The 17,044-nt window shown below is 43.4% G+C and overlaps 1 protein-coding gene across 1 annotated transcript in view; it reads right to left on the bottom strand.

Annotated features, from left to right (window-relative positions):
• The window catches only part of LOC147732612 (contactin-associated protein-like 5), a 1,641,055-nt gene that overhangs the window by 29,158 nt on the left and 1,594,853 nt on the right, over window positions 1-17,044 (bottom strand). The window contains exon 22 of the mRNA XM_086957122.1: window positions 9,015-9,233. Coding sequence (XP_086813248.1) covers window positions 9,015-9,233 — 219 coding nt within the window. The remainder of the gene's footprint in view (window positions 1-9,014; window positions 9,234-17,044) is intronic.

The raw sequence follows: 17,044 nt of genomic DNA, 5'->3' as shown, positions 1-17,044 counted from the left end.
ACTGACATGAGACCAAATATTAGAACCGCATATTGGTAGTGGTTTTGTCCCATAATGAATCCGAGGAATTTACGATGCGACATTGTGATGGGAATATGAAAATAAGTGTTGTCCAGGTCCTTGAATGGCGTCCTAAACTGATACAGGCCCGTGGCTCCAGGACAATATTAATATTTGTTCTGGGTTGGTTTTTGAGTCAGCACCGGTATTTAAATGAATGTCAAGATTTGTTCTGATTCATTCCAACCACTGTTTTCTCCCAGTACTTTTATGACTGGACTCTGTTTTCATTTGGAACATACTGGATGTGATTTTCTCTTCTGTGGGCCGAAAACTCATAGGCCTATATATTTCTGAATGTGATTTTGAACAAAATTCTCCGTTGGATGCTTTGTCAATTGTATTGTATTTCCTGATGATGACCATACTACTTTATTTTGTTCGAAACGCCGTTGACGCTTAGCTTTGGCACCTATTCAAGAGGATGCATTAATTGCCGCTCCTGGTTTTGTGTCTTGTCCTTTCAGCCTTTTGTTAATTTATTTGCCTCTGCCACTGTTCTTTTATTTACACTGTTAATTGTTGTTTTACATTGTTTTCTGTGTAACTTTGTGAGCACCATTATTTGAAGAGTGTATTGTCTTTTTGTCTTTTTACATTATGGTCCTAGTAAAAGTTATATATATATTCTTTAATTGTGTACGGGCATCAGCAATTTCTTTTTTTCTAATTTCTCATGATTTGTCTTTTGTAATTTGTTATTTTTTAGTATAATTCACTTTTTAATTATTCTTTACATTAACTGTTTTATTTTTTGTATCATTATGTTCTTGAACCTTTTTTAGTACTACAATTTGTCCCAGGTTCGGGTAATGGGGCTGCCCCTATTGCATGCAACCATGTCTATGCAGAAAAGCCACTCCCCCTGTCGTGTATATTTGGGGTAACACCAGCATCCTGAAATGTTCCTTTCCTATCCATTTGTTTGCGATCCTGAGGTCGAGAATGGGACTGAACTCTTGCATGCCCTTCTTTAGTATGAGAAAGTACCTGGAGTAAATACCCTTACCTCCTTGGTTTTAGGGACAGATTCCACTGCTTTCTTGTGAAACAGAGTGTTGACGTCCTCCTTTAGAAGGCCGAGGTTGGATGTGGATGACTTCAGTGGAATCGATAGTGGTGGGGCAGTATATCTGAAATCTGAGAAAATAGCAATTTTTAGCATTTTCAAGACCCCGGCATTGGTTTGTATGAGTTGCCACTCTGCCAAGTAATTTACAATGCTTTCCCCTAACAGAGAGGGTAACGGAAGAGAGAGAAGAGAGGATTAAGGGTTTTGATGCCGTAGGTTGTTGGTCAACCCCCCGGTTAGCTTGCTGTGTAGTACACTCCTTCTGCTGTTTGGGATGAGGCTGGTAGAACCTTTGATACGGTTGCAATCTCCCGGAACCTCTGAGAAGGGAAACTGAGGTGGTTGAGCCAGAGCGAATAGAGCTGGTTTTTTTATTTCTCTAGCCCTACAGCTTTCAAAGTGTCCATTTGCATCTTCATCTTCATCATTTCGTCATCAGCAAGCAAGTCCAACAGAGTAGAACTCAAAAAAGGCAAGCTCTGAAGATGTAGCTGAGCATCAGGTTTCAGTGATGTCAGTCAGAGCCATGCATGTCTGTGTAAGGAGACCCTGTGACAGTAAGTGCGGGCAGCTAGAATGAAGGAATCCAACACCACACTAATGATTTGTTTAGAGACCATGGCTCCCTCCTGGACAATTTCCAGAAAATCCTCCCCGTGTTCATTTGGAAGTGATCTGCGAAGTGGAGGATGAAATCCCACAAGGCTCGATCATATCTCCCAAGGAGGATTGTTGCACTGGTCTCTTTCATGGACGTAGCAGCTGTGATGCAGACCTTGCGGTCCGACGAGTCCAACCTCTTACTCTCCTTATTCGGGAGAGAAGTAGCAGATGGAGACGTGGCATGAGATTTACGGGCAAATACTATCATTACTGAATCTGGTGGAAGGTTTGCATGCAGAAAGAGCGGATCTTTCTCCGGAGGGCAATATTTCTTTTGGAGGGTGCCAACTTTGCTACAGCCAGAGTGAGGAAAATTTCATGGCTGATTCAAGAAGACCGGCACTAGTGGGAGCAACAGTCTCAACGCTGTAAGTTGGTGGACTGTTTCAAAGATCACCGATGGCGTAGAAGTGGGAACCACCATTGGTATATTTAATTTAGCTGCAGCTTAATCCAGAACCTCCTGAAAGATGTTGATGTCCTCAAGTGATGAGGACTGAGATCGAGCTGAGTCCGGAAAGGTAGGAGAATAGTCCCGGGTTGCAGAGGACATTTCCCCATGGCTTAGATGGTGGAAACCTGATCTTGATCTGTGGTGAGATTTGCGATGCAAACAAGAGTGTTGTGGTCTAGTCGGAGAATGCCCAAATGAATAGTGAACATAGCGAGAGTGAAGGCATATCCTTGAGCGCAATCTCCTAGGAACTGGAGTGATAGGCACCAGCAGCACCGTAGGAGGCGGAATGAATGGTGCTGGTAGAGCTGGTGGTGGCAAAATTGGAGTCTGTGGGGCCACCGGAGGAGGAGAGGTTGGTAGTGCCAGAGGTGGAAAAGCTGTCGGAGCTGGTGAGCCAGGAGGAGAAGATACTGTTATGGGAAAAGAAGGTACCTCTACAAGAGATGAATACCTGGAGCGGGAATCAGATGATGAATAGATTCTCCTTCTTTTGGTGGGTTTCTGAGGTCTCCTCGACATCGATGGCCTTCTCGATGACAACCTCCGTCATAATCAACTCGCTTTCGAAGTTGAGCGGCTTCTTGATGTCAACCTCTGTCGAAGTAGGCTCAATCTTGATGCCAACCGGATTCTTGACATCTCTTGTTTGCATTTGGTTCTCGACGTCAAATACCTACCTCTCGGCGATGGTGAGTCGGAGTCCCTCAACGTTGATGCCTCTCTTGACATTGGTTGGCGGTGTTAAGCAGGTATCAACGTCACTTGAGTGTGTCTTGACGTTGAGCATCAACATTTATATAGCGTTGAGCCAGTCATTGACGGCGAGCATGTCAGCAGCCTACCTCCTCTAACATCAACTGCCTCGAAGTCAACCAGGACGATAATGTTTTCTTTCTGAAAGCACCGCTCAGACCTGCTATGACCACTGGAGACTGGGGAAGAGCTCTGATGAAATTATTACCTCCCCCTTGCTCAGAGGTCCCACTGGCTTCTTGCTGTCTTCTACTTTCTTCCCTTCCCTGAAGGCAAATGTTCTCCCTGTCACGCATGGTTTATCTGGAGAAAGTTTTGCAGATGTCATCGGAGTCAGGAAGGTTGAGAAGATAGTAGATAGATGATATAGAGCTTGTGGAGGTCTGTTTTGGCCTTTACCTACCACAACGAGGACATTTGTCAATAAAAGAGGGCATTTTAAACAGAAAAAACACATTTCACTTTCAGGAAAATAGTTCACTCAATAGAGAGGGAAAAAATACATCGAGTAAAGTAAAAACACTGACATTTAAAGTTCTATTTTGAAGAGAAAACCTAAAAAGGTCATTTTCAATGCTCCGAGGGTCCTTTCAGCAGAAGCTGGAAAAAAGAACTGAGGTAACTGCCTCTGGCTGAGCATGATGGGTATTGGAGGTCACACTGTTCTTAAGGACACAGTCTCCTTTTTCTTTACTTATAATGGCAGCCTATGGGCTACATTATCCTGCACTTCTTCATCTCTGTATCTCTCATGAGAAAAGGGTTTGTTAATGATCTTTTACTGTGACCTTGCAAAATTACTTATGCATTAAGTGCATATTTCCTTGGAGTCTCTCCTTTTGCCCCTTCAAGATGAATACTTTTTTACCACTGTAGCCTTATCCTTTAGGCTTCATTATGACTTTTTTAAGTGTCTTTTTATGGCCTTCCTGAAAAAAGGCAAACTTCAGCACTTAAGAAGGTATATTGGAAAAAGTGCTCCGGGGTCCCCCGCAGGCAGGCGGGACTGTTCAACACCTATGACTATATATGGGAATCCCCTACAAGAGAAGCAGGGGTAATTAACACCCAAAAGCATCATCATTTGTTTTTAATCAATGTACATCCTCCCAGGAATAAAGAGGTAACTTCAGAAAGGGCCTGCAATTTATATCCCTTATATAGGATTCCACATTGCCACTATTTCAAAGCAAGTACTGCTTGTTGATATGGGGGCCCACATGTCACTAGTATTTTCTCTGGCAAGTGTGGCAGGCTCATGATGAAGCATTACTCCTGGGGGGAGGTGAGGCCTCCCTGTACAACTTTGTATTTTATTTTCAATTCATGAGATTCCTTCTTCTTTAATATAGTATCAGTTTATTATCATATACGCTGCTTAGTATCTATATTGTAGATATCTACTGACTATGCAATTTTCTGTCATTTAAACTTGAGCTAAAACCCTGGTAGCTGTGGCACAGAGCAGATGGTTTTAACTTAAGAAAATGAGGAATGATTTTCAGAATACTTTAACAGTTAAAAAGCCACAATAAAAATCCTTATCCAATTTATAAAAATAGAGAATATTTTAATGATCAAAATGACACAAGAATGACAAAAGAATCCAATAAGGGGAACCACAGATACGATTTTGTAAAGTTGGAAATAAAAATAGCACTAAAAAGCACTGTATGGCAACCATGGGCATTCGTTGATCTAGGCCGGGACTAGGGTAACATTTTAGGAATCGAGGGGGTAGGATATAAGGCCAAGCTATTTAGTTGTCAACAAGTGATCAGAAGGCCAAACTTCAAGCTAAATTCAAGTCAGGGTTCAAAGGGGCTTGGCACAGCACCCAGGCCATCCTGCTCGGGGAGGAAAAACATCTCCCCACCCCCACCCCTTTGTCCACTGTCTGGGAGCAATCTACATCTAATTGCAGGGGAGTTGTCAACAGTCAGATGACACTGAACACTGACAAAAAGGCACGTTGGCTCAGGCAGGAAAATTACAACTTTCTAAAAGAATCATTGTCAAAAGAGTCATATAAAATCTGAGTTGACCATTAAGTTGGTGTTGGACTTGGCTCTTTTTGCAGGGTCATCCTTGAGCTTTTTGCCTTCCTCCTATATTTTTTCTGACCTGTTGTTGGCTATTTTATGACTCTGGGCACTTTGCCACTGCTGATCAGTGCTAAAGTCCATATGCTCTCCCTACTGTAAATGAATGTATTAATTGGTGATTCCATGATAGACTATTTAGTTTACTTGTCAGACCCTAGTACAGTGCACTGAGTGTGCCCAGGGCATGTAAATCCAAATGCTGCTAGTTGGCTTGCAGCACTGGTTGTGCCACCCACAGAAGCGGCCTTGTAAAATGTGTCTAAGGTCTGCCATTGCAGAGCCTGCGGGCAGTCTGGTACTGTCATGCTGACTGGGCAAGTGCACCCACTTGCCAGTCCTTGAACCTTCCCTTTTCTTTATATCAGACACCCCTATGTTAGGCCCAAGGGCAGGGTGCATTGTAAGTTTAAGGTAGGACAAGCCCTGATGTGTGTGGCATGTCCTAATAGTGAATTACAGCCATTTTCGTTTTTCACTATTGCAAGGCTACCTGTTCTCCATAGGCCAGAATGGGCTGTTAGAATTATTACATTTTATAATCCTAACTGACTCAGAGAACATGATAGAAATTCGAGTTTAGTATGCCTGGACTCAGAATGATAAAATACATATTTTAGTAAATTGGGTTTTAACATTCTGTGTTTGCAAATACCACTTTTAGAAAGTAGGTATTTGCTTTCCTAACCTTTCAAGCCTGCCTCTGTGAGGTTGTGTATTCCTTTGTCTGGTTTTGCGAGTGACAGGGCTGGGGAATTCCAAGAGACAGGATGAGTGAGCCCAGTGGTGAATAGAGAGATCTGCATCCAGATGAGAGGGAGGAGTTGCACCTTGGACCCGAATGAGACTGTGCCCACCCCCCACAGTGCTGGCTCCACCTCCTGTGGTGCATCTCTGCCCTGCACACTGAATGAAAAGAAGGAAGACTGTCAACAAAGTGCTCCAGGACTGTACTTGCCTTCCACAATGCTGGCTCCACCTCATGTGGGGCGTCTGATGTGCCTGCCCTGCACTGTGAAAGGAAAGGAGAAGTCTGGTAAACAGAGTGCTTCAGAACTGGTTTGGACTGAGTACAGGCCCCTCTCCCTTCAGAGAAAAAAGGATTTTGGGGTAAAAATATTGGGACCCATATCCCAAGAAATTAGATCACTTTTGGACTACAAGAATAAACCTTTGCTGAGGAGAGGAACCTGAAGAAACTGAGGAGAGACTATTCCCAAGTTGAAGTGCTGCTTGGGGGTTTGCCTGCAGTGGTTGCCTGACTGCCAAAGAGAGGAGAAAGAACTTTGTCTACTTTACTTTCAACTTGTGAAAAAATCTTCAAGGGCTTGGAAGAGAGCTTGCACCGACCAAAGTCTCAGGACCAGTAGACTTCACCAGCTTTTGTGAATTGATGCTGGAAATGTTCTTTCAGTGGCTACAGAGGCAGGGAGCTTTGACCGACTCTCCCGACCGGCCCGGTGTCCTGTAGGCACCGCATCAAGCAACGTCCACCTCGAACAACGCAGGCTCTGACCACACCGACTCTGTCCTGACGTAGTCACCGAGCCGTTGCCTGCACCGCGACTGGTGGACACCGCGACATGCAATGCCTCTCTACACTGACTCGTACTGGTCTGACTGATGCAGTCACTGCTGCTGACTTCAAGTCCTGTGAACGCACCAGAGTGGGCACCGCCTCGCACGCTTTGCGACGCACCGCCCGACTCAAACCGCTGTCCGGACTGATCGATGCCAGCTCCTGAACTCCGGCTCTGTCGCCACACCGCAAGCTGCAAGCACAGCATCGAAGCACCGTCTCGCCCTGAAATGCACGCCTTGGACCCACCAACTCTGTCAATGGGGCACTGCCTGCACTGCATCGAGGGACAATACGTCCTGCAACGCTTCCTTTCTGCACGGCGAAGGACACCAGAACCAGCTTGCACATCCATGCCGGCCGCCTCAAGTAGAAAGGTACTGTGACTGAGTCTTTCGACATTTGAGTGAGCCCGTACCGACGCGGTCCGCTGGATTTGCTAGTCTCTGTGTTAAGTCAACAACACTGTAGCCTGACCGGGCTACCGACTCGCACAGAACCTTGAATTAAGCCTTTTAACCAGAACTCTTGACATCTAATAGTACTGTGGATTCTTTTTGTCGTTTATTGGTCTTGTGGTAACTCTATATAAAATATACTTATTTTTTATATAAAACCTGTGTGGTGTCCATGTGTAGTGTTGTCACTGGGTTACTGTATGTGGTCACAAATGCATGGGTTATTTTAGGAATGTAATCCCCTTATCCAGACTAGAGGAGAGGGTCCCTATTTGTCACAAGTACTTACCTAGGCCAACTAGAGATCCCCAATTCTAACAAATGGATTTTAAATTACTAGCTTATCCCAAACCAAAGCTCAGCAGTATAACTTTCTGTATTTAACTCAGTGGTCCCTGTAGGAGAACCAGCCTTGCCCCGGTGAATATTGATTTTGGATGTTTTTCACTGCAATGTGAAACATAAAATATACGTTTTGCTTTTTACGTTCTGTGCACCCGCATTAAGAGGAACGTTTAGAACCTGGCACAAGGTTTATTTTGACAGGTATGATTAGCAATTTTAAATCTGCATATCCATTCTGCAAGAGCAGACCTAGAGACATGAATTGCATTGTTAATTTAGTTTTGGAACAATATGTGCTCCTGTCACTAGTACAACAATCGTACCATACCCTAGGGACTTAAATGTAAGTTAAATATGCCAATCACATGCCCCCCTTGTGGTAACTTTTCAAGCATTTGGGATGAAGGTAGTGTCATATGCTGACAACAATAAAATGATTGTGTAAATCTCCAAACATCCATGCTCCATTGCAGATAATGTCTCACAACGCATGTCGGCAGTGGCAGACTGATGGGCCAAAACTTTCTAAAACATAATGGGGAAATAAAGAGGTGCTGCTTTATGGCACATGATCATCCAGCTGGAACAGTAAATGGTCGCCAGAATAACTAGGAACTTGCCCAGCCCCCGGAGAGAAGGCTAAGGACTTTGGATCTCTCTTAGACACTGAAATAAACTTTAATGCCCAGGCTAATCGCACAATAGCAACATGCATCTGGATAATCAGGATGCTTAAAAAAATCTTTCTACTTATTTAGCAGTCAGCTCGTAAGCAGGTCACACTTGACCTAGTTATGTCCAAACTGGATTAGTGAAACTCACTTTACCTAGACTCCAATAGGAGCACTCAGTACAGGCTTCATGTGGTATAAAATGCGCTTGCCAGACTAATTCTAGACTTCCCTAGGTGCCAGTCTGCTGCCAAGGGACTAGAGGCCTTACACTGGTTCCTATTAGAAAGCGCATCATGTTTAAATCACTATGCATTGTGCATAAGGCCCTTTATTTTCCCTACCCACTCAGAAAAAAAAATATGTTTGGTTGGTACCTCCCAGTGCATCAAAATCATCATGGTGAGGAAAACCAAAAGAAAGAAATGGGGGTGACAGAGCATTCTCAACTGTGACAAGCAGACTCTGGAACTCCCTCCCACACCTATTGCTATTCCACTCCTTTTCCTCAGCTGATGTCCTTAAGAAAGTCACTCAAGACCCGGTTTACTCCCTATAGACTACCTCCCTGATCATCTATAGGCGCAGCAGGGTTTCTCCAGACAGCCGTTTGCTGCGCCTTGATGACTTTGGGTAACTGTTGCTCTTTGCAAATTTAAATCAAAATCAAATCAGGAGTCTAGTGAATTTTGACATGCTTTAGGGGTCAGAGCACATGCACTGGGGCCAGGCTTTCAGTGCCCTAGTGTGCATGTCAAAACAACTGCCAGCCTCCATTGAAAAAATAGGGGTGACCATTCAAAAAGGGGCATTTTCTTACACAGACTATTTTACTTTGTTGAAAGGGAACTTACCTGGTAAGGAATAGGTTGTGGTCACTGCTTCCAAAGTAGCTTCAGAGATAGATCCGCAGCTACATTCAGAGAGTGCACCTTTCACTGTCACTAGAGCATTGGTAGGATGCTTTAGGGCTGCTTTCAGAGGAGCATACTGATTATAGAGGACTGATGAAAGGCATCCAACAAATCCATATCTGTTTGCTTTCATTACTTCTGAATCCAGTCCAGAGCTGTCTGTGAATAAAGGAATAAAATCGTTTTAAAGTAATGAATTTCCGTCTTACCACATCAATTGTCTTTTTAAAGGCACAAAAAAGTGTAATTCTGTGAAACAATTTGTGTGATCAGTGAACGTAATCATACCTTAGGCATGTCAATTTTTCATGCCCACTTAGCACATCCACTAAACGTTTGGATTCTATTGGATCCCCATCCCTCCCCTCACAGGTCAAGTTGAGTGTAGTATCTTTCAGCCAAATTCACTATTAACCGATTGCCAAATATTGGTCACCATTTGCATCCAGTGTTTTTGAGACCAGTGAGTAATTTTAAGAACCAACCTAAGTGCTAATAGGTCAGTTCTTAAAATGTTGATTTGTCATAATTTGGGACCGGACCTGTCTCCTGGATATTAATGAGGTTGGTGACATACTACAATTGGAGGCCTTCACAGGTCTGGTGGCTTTCTGGTGTTAGCAGACTAACTTGTCTGTGATTGCTTTAAATACAATAAATAAAAGTTTGTTTAAAAGTTGGCCTTGACCCCCCTTCATGGAATGCAGTACTACATCCTTTTAGGATTTGTAAAATTTGGAAGGGACACCTACAACATGCCTGGCCCAGATAATGATCAGAAATACATTGGGAATTTCATTTTAGAAGTTGGACAAAATATTCTGACTCTTAAAGTGGGTTTATCATGTAAAAAGTATTGTAATGGTTACAAATGCTGACTTGGAGCAATTAAGACTGTTAAAATGGACACTACATCTGGCTCTTTGAGCCCTGGATTTTTGTTTACAATGGTTGTACCCTTGTATACATCAATAAATTCCTGAAAAGAATGGTATATGTAGGCTAATCCCATCACAAATATTCATCCTGATGTATATAGGCCCTAGTTACAAGGCTGAGACTAGGGAAATTTAAAACACATTTATCAAGCCACGCAAGGTGAATTTGTACCTCCTTGCATGGCTTTGTAAAGAAATGTTAACTTAAGACAGCTGCTTGCACAGCATTAGCTTACATTTCAATTTGGGAAGCGTTGCATGGAGGAGCATGTGTGCTACCATGCAGCCACCCAAGGCACTAAAGCTAGTAAACCAGGGCATGTGTCAAAATGCTATTCCTTTCCCAGTGAGGAGTAAAGAGGAAACATTTATTTATTTCTCCTTGTTATTTCCCCCAGCCACATGTTTTACATTCTGCCTCAAATAAAGTTTTTAGTTCAGGGAAGTGACCATTTTTGCACAAAAACAATCCTGCTTTTACCCAGGTACCATTACACTATGGTGGAACGATGTCTTAGTTGGCATTATGCAGCTCAGAGTGTGCCAGGACATGGAGAGTGCAGAAATGCTCATCATTGTAAATGTGGAGCATTTTTGCCCTCACTCTTTCCATGCAGCGCAGAAACTTTTCCTGCTGCGTAGCACTGCACTGTGTTGCATTGAGCGAAGGATTAGTAAATATGCACCTGGGGCTCATATCATAAACAGCTGCGGTGGCTCAGACCAGAGTTGTGCATCTTAATTTTTTTCACTTGAAGTGTCTAAAATCATATATATAACTCAGAAATATTCCAGGTTAATCTATACACTTTAGCTAGCACAACGCGTAAACAGAGAGATAAAGGCCTTGATCTCTGTTTCTAAAGCTTGTTGTTCAAGTTTTATACATTAATTTGTTGAATCTAAGAGTTATTTGTAGACTCCTTACATGCAACACTATTAAACTTTGCGCTTTTGACTTTGCAACACGTCGACCTTTTTATTTTTTTAAAACGGTAGTACTTTTGTTGTAAGTATGAAAATCACATAATCTGGACCTTGACAAGTCCTGAATTTCATGTGTTGCAGTACTGATAACGTTTTAGGGTCTAGAAAAGTTGTACAAATATGGCACAATATAGTTTTTTGGTGTGCATGCTCTTCTTCCAAATGGCTTCATGTCTTTGGGACAGCTAGAGCAATAGCTGGGTCTGCAGCTAAAGGCACCTGCATGCAATGCTCGCTCCTCCATTAGGGCAGAGGATTGCCACCCCCTTGCTGCAAGGTGAAAAATAAAATAGCATTAAAATAAATGCATTACCATATTATTTTTTACTGCTTTCAGCCCGTGCCTTATTTTAGGGCAGATGGGGCCACTGTGCTGACTGGCAGCAGGGGGGTGGTGCTCACCCCAGGTTAGAGTATGAATGTAAGTTTGGCTGGCTGTCTTGTGACAGCCAGCCTCACATGCGCACTTTAAACCACTCCGCCCAGCTCTCTTAGACACCTGAGGGAGCCTTGAGCCGTTCCCTCCAACCAATCCTTGTGCTACTACCATGCTGCTTATTATTCTCAGCAGCATGAGAGCAGAGTCTAGATTGGTCAGGAAAATTGGTTCAGGCCAGCACCGACAGACTGGAAGCACGAGGATAGGAGGAGGCGAGCTAGTGCATTACAGTGGGTAAACATATTTTATTTTTATATTTATGACCCACTAAAAAAGCATTGAAGGTCAGTTGGTTCAAGTAGCTGACGTGCTTACCCTACCAATTATTCATGGTACCAGCCACCACTGCCTGCATGCTAGGCTTTCAATCCATACGTTCAATATTCACAATTGAACTGCATTTCCTTGAATGCTAAGTGATGTTAGCTAAAAAAGCAGAACTGGCTGCAGTTGTCACACGTACTGCGAGGCAGATATGCCCGTTTTCATTTTCTATACTAATTTTCAATTAAAAATTACCACTATGCGCAATACATTTATGGGTTTCAAGTTGCATTGCATTACTGAAAGATAGACTTTAGTTTTATTAGTATTGGTTATTATTTGGTTAGTAGGTAAAGGGCAGGGCGCTATTGTTCGAGGCTTTCTGTATCATTTTCCGGAAAGAAGTCGTAAGAGAAGGATTTAACCCAAAGCGGGCCTGTAAAAAGCAAGCCAAAATATGAAACTACAAACCGTATTTCCTTTCGCTTAGCTAAGTCTTACGACATGGTCATATTATTTGACAGCATTTTGAAACCTCTGCATTTAGAGAGGAACACATGTCAGTTAAAACTCTGTTTGCAATCAAATTTCTGGGAGCTTGAGGGAACAGAATAAGTAAGGAAGGTCCAAACTCTGTTGTGTTTTTCTGCTGCAAATGCAGTTCAGAAGGTTTTAAAATTCTACATTTGTGGGATTTGTCAACTTACTCTGCAACCCCAGGTGGATTTCAAAAGCGCTGTTCAGAAAGATGTTCAAAAGAATCAAAGAAGTAAAATTATTTAGATTCAGAGTTCAAGTCCAGCTAAAATAAAATCTTGCTCAAAAAAGCTTCATCCTCAATAAGTCACCAGAAACTGGGAGCTAGACCAGAATAGGGACCTCTCCTGCCTGCCAGCTTCATCCACATCTATCTGGGTTCGGAGCTGCAGAAAAGAGAAAGCATCATTCAATGGCCCTACGTGGGCTCCTGTGTGGATGAACACAAGTAATCATTTAAGGGGACCTATGGGCCTTTATCTCCTGCAGCTATTTCCTCCTTCTGCCCCTCACCAGCATCACAGCACTACAGTCTTATTCCCCCACAACAGCAAAAAAAACAATATATAATGATGACCCTTGAATGTATCTCATCGTTATGATAAAGTAATGTCCTCTTAACTGACAGCGCACATGCATTCTATTATTAAAATGCGGTTCACACTTTCTTTTACTTAGTTTAACATGATAGATTCTCCCCTTCCATAAATCGTAAAGCTTATTTTAGCTCTTACACCACAATCCGCCCACCCACCCACTTTACGAATATAAATCAATTAAAAATCATTCTTATCGTGGATTAATTTGCAAACCTTTAGAAAATTCTGAAAAACGTTGCTAAAATTCAATATCTCACAGTCCTACGTGCAATTAGTTCTGTGATGCAAGAACTCCTGCTTTAGAAAATTAGCGGAACACAACACGCATCTGGTGAGCATGTCTGTACATAGTATCTGCCTGTGGGTCAATTTTAGAGCCCTTGGGCTCCTATGTTGATTTTTTCATAAAAGAATTTGTACCATCCACTATCTGTTACGTAAGGGACAGCATGCAGATGATCAACTTAGTGGAACATCACCCTTTTGACCCAACAATTCATACCCTATGCACAATGGACGTGGAGTCGCTTTACACAAACATACCACAAACAGCGGCTCTACTGGTCATCCAAAAAACCTTAGATTCACGACCACGTCCTCATAGGGTTCCCTCGATCTTCATCTTACAGCTCCTCGAACTTTGCCTCACTAGAAACTATTTCGTGTTTGATAACACTTACTACCAACAAGTAAAGGGCACTTCCATGGGGGCTATTTTTGCCCCCAACTTGGCAATTCTATTCATGGATGCCTTGGAGACTGGCAACATCCTGACAGAAAGCAATCCCTTCTATACAGGGATTTGCTTATGGCGTCGTTATATAGACGATATCTTCCTCATATGGAACCATGACATACCCACATTGCATTCCTTTAATCACTGGCTAAACAACAACTGTGCCGGCCTGAATTTCACTCTGACTCATGATAAAAACCAGATAGCTTTCCTAGATTTGACCATTTTCCATCATGACAATGAACTATTGACACGTCTTTTCCGAAAACCCACGGAACGTAACACACTTTTGAGCTACCACAGCAACCACCCTAGGGCATTAAAAGACTCCCTACCCTACTCCCAGTTTCTGCGAATCAGAAGAAATTGCTCAGTTAAAGCAGATTACTTCAGGGAAGCAGACGTGCTGTCAAGCAAATTGAAAGCACGCGGCTACCCGAAAAGATTGATCAAAATAGCCACTAAAAGGGCCTGGTACTGCCCCCGAGAAGCCCTTTTGACACCAAAAATAAGGGACAAAACTGAACGTATAGCGTGTGTAACCACCTTCTCCCCTGTTTCCAACAAAATCCGGCAGTCTATTCTGAAGCATTGGCCTACTTTAAATGCAGGCCCAATTCATTTAGAGAGGCCGCTATTTGCTTTTAAGAAAAGCAAAAATCTAAGAGACCATCTAATAAGAGCAGCATTACCAGCTCCTACCCCATCCAATACAATTGAAACCAACTGGGGCCTTCCTCCTATCCTTGGGCACGTTAAGTGTGGCTGTTGCACAATGTGTGAATCCACTATTGAGGCACGAAATTTTAGCCATAACAATGTGACAGTGACAATGAAAAGCTTCACCAATTGCAATAGCCATAATGTCATTTATGCCATCTTGTGCCCTTGTCCGAAAATGTACGTTCGCCAAACAACCCAGAAAATAAAGACTCGCATCGGCCAGCACAGAAGCCGGATACGTTGTGGAACTCCAAACGCACCGCTCGTTGAACATTACACAGAACTGAAACACACCGCGGATGATATCAAGTGGACGGTGCTAAAAACAGTGAAACTTCCACAAAGAGGGGGCAACCTGGCCCAACTCCTCAACCGAGAGGAACTCAAGACAATTATTCAATTTGATACCATCCACACAGGGCTTAACAGAAGTGAGGATTGGACTACCCTGCTGTAAGCTGGTTAATCGCCCTCAACTACAAGACTTTGGCCCAGAACCTCCGCCATTCTGAAATGACATTTTGCTGCGTAAATTATGCAGAGGAGAATTCTAATCATGCTGTGTTGAAACTCAATGTAAATGTAAAGTTTCCTTAAATTAATAATCTTTCTTAACATTGTTCACCAAAATGATGTTGTTCACAATTTGAGCACTTTTATGGCACTTTAATTATTTTTAATCTCACACCCCCCACCACTACCTCTGTTTACTCAATTGCCCCGAATTTATGCGACTACGCATTGTTCGCTTTCTTAGCATAGATTCCCGAATTTACATGAGCTTTACCCAGCCCAAAATGTCCGCCCGCCTTGGATAATGAAGCCGACATGGGTCCCGGGTACCTCCATCACATGACTCGCGGTAAACCAATGATAGCGCGCGAGTCATGTCCCTCCTGAGTCACATGACCTCTGCCACAACCAATAACCAGGGATGGTCCAGAGTGCACGGAAGCGTTCCACCGAGAGCAGCTCCAGTGACCGGCGCCCGCGGAGAATTGATTACTCCAACCGGTAAGCTCGCCGAACAGCTGCCTGTAATTTCAGCAGAATGCTAATATCTCTGGAGAATGCCCAAATTTTGCACCTTTTAACCCTTGTTAACTTGTCCCACAGCGGACCAGCCATTCGTCTGGCCGCACCTCCATACTCGGCGCTATCCCAAGACGCTGGAGGACGGCGATCCTGCCCTGAAATAACCCGGTAACACAGCGCTCAACCTTGGCGCCCCCCTGATCACCTCACCTCACCCCGAGTTAATTTTTTCCCCCCTTTTTCTTCACAGAGGTTAGCCATATAATTGTGCTCCATCCGGATAGACTATATTGTAGTCTCACTAACTGAAAAACGGACTTCTGCAAATTACCGATACCTCCCACCAAACTATGGTAATTCTGTCCGGACAATATTCTCTATATTCCCTGAATTCACTAGAATGCCTCAACTAATTTAAACCTTATTTATTTTACAGCAAGTTAACGCATAGTAGCAGATGTCCCTGACTGACCAATTGCAAGACCCATTATCTGGGTGACATAATCCCTTGCAACCCAAACGGTAATTTCTCAACTCCTCACCCTGGCCACTTGGAAAAAGCGCACTTTAACGCAAAAGAGTGCACATAGTAATATTAATGTTTATTTCAGATTGGGCGTTACCTCCACCTCAATCCCGAATCCCCAATCCAACTGCATCCTAAGTTCCCCCACGAAGGTAAATAGGCCCCATTCCGTATTATGTTCCCTCTCCCCCTCTGGTAAGGACTGCTTTTAATATCATTTATTGCCAACAGAAAGACTTGCGTGGGTGACCCAAAAAGGACCTTCCCATCTGAAGCTAATCCTACTTCAAGCCACCAACTAGGTAGGTCCCCCTCGCTAACAATGAGCCCCCATAAGTCCCCCATAAACACCATAATTGTTTCACCACCACAAGCCTCACCATTCTCACGGCTTACCTATAGTTCCCAAAATCACTCTCACTTACCCCAGTCCATTGAGTACCCACCACCAGTACTCCACATGAATATGTATGACCTTTCACAAAATAAGGAATTTCAAATTGCATGAGTATTAGAGGCCTTGCACGGAACACTCACGCCTCACGGCAACACCTACCACTGTGTTTCCGAATGCGAAGACTGTAGTTGCAATTCAGATCCAGGAGAAGGGGGCAGCAATCCAAGACGTGGTGGCGGAGCCCAAACTAATTTTTTATCAAGAGGTCAACCCAATACTCCCCAAAGAGGCAGGGTCAAGAAACCACAAAGATGGGTCAACCCCCCGGGGGAACGCAAGACCAGGAACAATTTTTATCAGTGGTAAGCCATACTGGCACCGCGAATTTCCCATCCTCCCCCACGAGTACATCAGAATTAATACCAATTTTCAATCTATCCAGTCTATCAATCTATCCAGCCACCTATTGCAGGACACTGAGACAGCCTTACTAAAGAAAGGTCTTTCCTTTGTACCTACCATTCGTCCTGACTTTATGGAGTTACAAACTGAACTTCTCAGGTTTTTCAGACTAGTTCGTTTGAAAGCCTTTTTCCAATAACATCCTCCCCCCGTCACCAATGCCAACACCCCATTCCGACCACCCTCCACATTCCTTCCATCTGTGAGCATGATCCCTGCAGAGGTTAGAACCTTTGAGAAGCTGGTACATAAAGACCTTTGTGCTATTGAAAACAAAAAACTGTATGTCCCTTATAATATATCAAGGGCAGAAAAAGACGCCATTAA

The sequence above is a fragment of the Lissotriton vulgaris genome, chromosome 2_1 (genome assembly GCF_964263255.1).
Source record: "Lissotriton vulgaris chromosome 2_1, aLisVul1.2, whole genome shotgun sequence".
Classification (NCBI taxonomy): Eukaryota; Metazoa; Chordata; class Amphibia; order Caudata; family Salamandridae; genus Lissotriton; species Lissotriton vulgaris.
The sequence above is the reverse complement of the archived record's forward strand: the minus strand, read 5'-3'. Positions and strand labels throughout refer to the sequence as shown.